This window comes from Mandrillus leucophaeus, unplaced genomic scaffold, assembly GCF_000951045.1.
Source record: "Mandrillus leucophaeus isolate KB7577 unplaced genomic scaffold, Mleu.le_1.0 Scaffold2, whole genome shotgun sequence".
Taxonomy (NCBI): Eukaryota; Metazoa; Chordata; class Mammalia; order Primates; family Cercopithecidae; genus Mandrillus; species Mandrillus leucophaeus.
The window spans coordinates 10,379,004-10,380,457 of NW_012102031.1; the positions used below are offsets into that span (position 1 = coordinate 10,379,004).

The 1,454-nt window shown below is 52.3% G+C and overlaps 1 protein-coding gene across 3 annotated transcripts in view; it reads left to right on the forward strand.

Moving 5' to 3' along the window:
• The window catches only part of LARGE (like-glycosyltransferase), a 692,738-nt gene that overhangs the window by 658,391 nt on the left and 32,893 nt on the right, over positions 1-1,454 (forward strand). For all 3 annotated transcript variants that reach the window (XM_011978982.1, XM_011978983.1, XM_011978984.1), the window contains exon 12: positions 710-988. In XM_011978982.1, the coding sequence (XP_011834372.1) occupies positions 710-988 (279 nt within the window). The remainder of the gene's footprint in view (positions 1-709; positions 989-1,454) is intronic.

The following is a 1,454-nucleotide window of genomic DNA, read 5'->3' on the forward strand; positions in this document are numbered from 1 at the left end:
CGCCCGGCCACATTCACATGTTTTTCTATTCCCTTTTTTAGTGTTATGTTTTTCTCACGGACTCCAGGGTCCCATCAGGGCACCTGTCTCCACATGTCTAGCCTCTCAGTGCAAGAGGCAGAGCCGACTGAACCTATGGCACCTCCATTCCTCCATCAGGAAAATGGGGAGAATGACAGCTAGTGCTGGGGTTGTTGAGAGAATTCTGGGAAGCTCCTGGCACATCGCAGCACGTCTTCTATTATAGTTGTTGTTGCTCTTGCGTTTACTGTTTATTTTACCATTCCTGTAACTTAGTGGCCTCTTAGTTTGTCTAAGTCCTCTCTGGCTGGTCACTGTCTTAGGAGATCAGCAGAGCTGTTTTACACGTTTGCAGAGAGACAAGTGTAGGACTTTGGGGATGGAAGGGGGTCTTCAGATCATTTAATATACTCACCACCCGGCTTTGAAATGAGGAGTCCAAGGCTTATAGTGGGATACGACTTGATATCACGTGTTCAGTTGGAAGCAGGGAAGGACGAGAACCAGCAAGGTAAGTGTGTTGATGCCTGTTTTATAGGTAAAGGAACTGAATGAGTCACATTGAAAGCAGGGATTTGATCCACAGCTGGTTGATCCAGCATCACTGGAGGCAGAGCCCCACGACAGGCCGGGCAGATGATGCATGGATGGCCCAGGTCCCACGGCTCACCTTCCCTGTCTCTTCCAGGCTCCAGATGCTGGAGGCCATCTGCAAGCACTGGGAGGGGCCCATCAGCCTGGCCCTCTACCTGTCAGACGCCGAGGCCCAGCAGTTCCTCCGCTATGCTCAGGGCTCCGAGGTGCTTATGAGCCGCCACAACGTGGGCTACCACATCGTGTACAAGGAGGGCCAGTTCTACCCTGTGAACCTGCTGCGCAACGTGGCCATGAAGCACATCAGCACTCCCTACATGTTCCTGTCTGACATTGACTTCCTGCCCATGTATGGGCTCTATGAGTACCTCAGGTAAGGACCTGCAGGGGCCTGGCCATCAGGCCAGAAGGCACATAGGGCCATGCAGTGCGAGGACCAGAAGGCCCTTAGGGTCATTGTCTAGTCCAACAGCTTTCTTTTCCAGATGGGGCAGCAGAGACCCAGAAAGCGGAGGGGAACTGCCCACAGCCACCCAGCAATAGAGTTCTCAGTGAACAGATTGCAACCTGAGTTTGCAGAAGAAAATGCTGATGGCAGAGCTTGGTCCAGGGAACATCTCTTTTTGTCTGCCAGTCTGTTGCTTTTTCTGTAGCATCTATGAAAACATACCCTCCTCAGGCGGGCGTGGTGGCTCATGCCTGTAATCCCAGCACTTTGGGAGGCTGAGGCAGGTGGATCACGAGGTCAGGAGTTCAAGACCATCCTGGCCAACATGGTGAAACCCCCTCTCTACTAAAAATACCAAAAAAATTAGCCGAGCGTGGTGGCACAAGCCTGT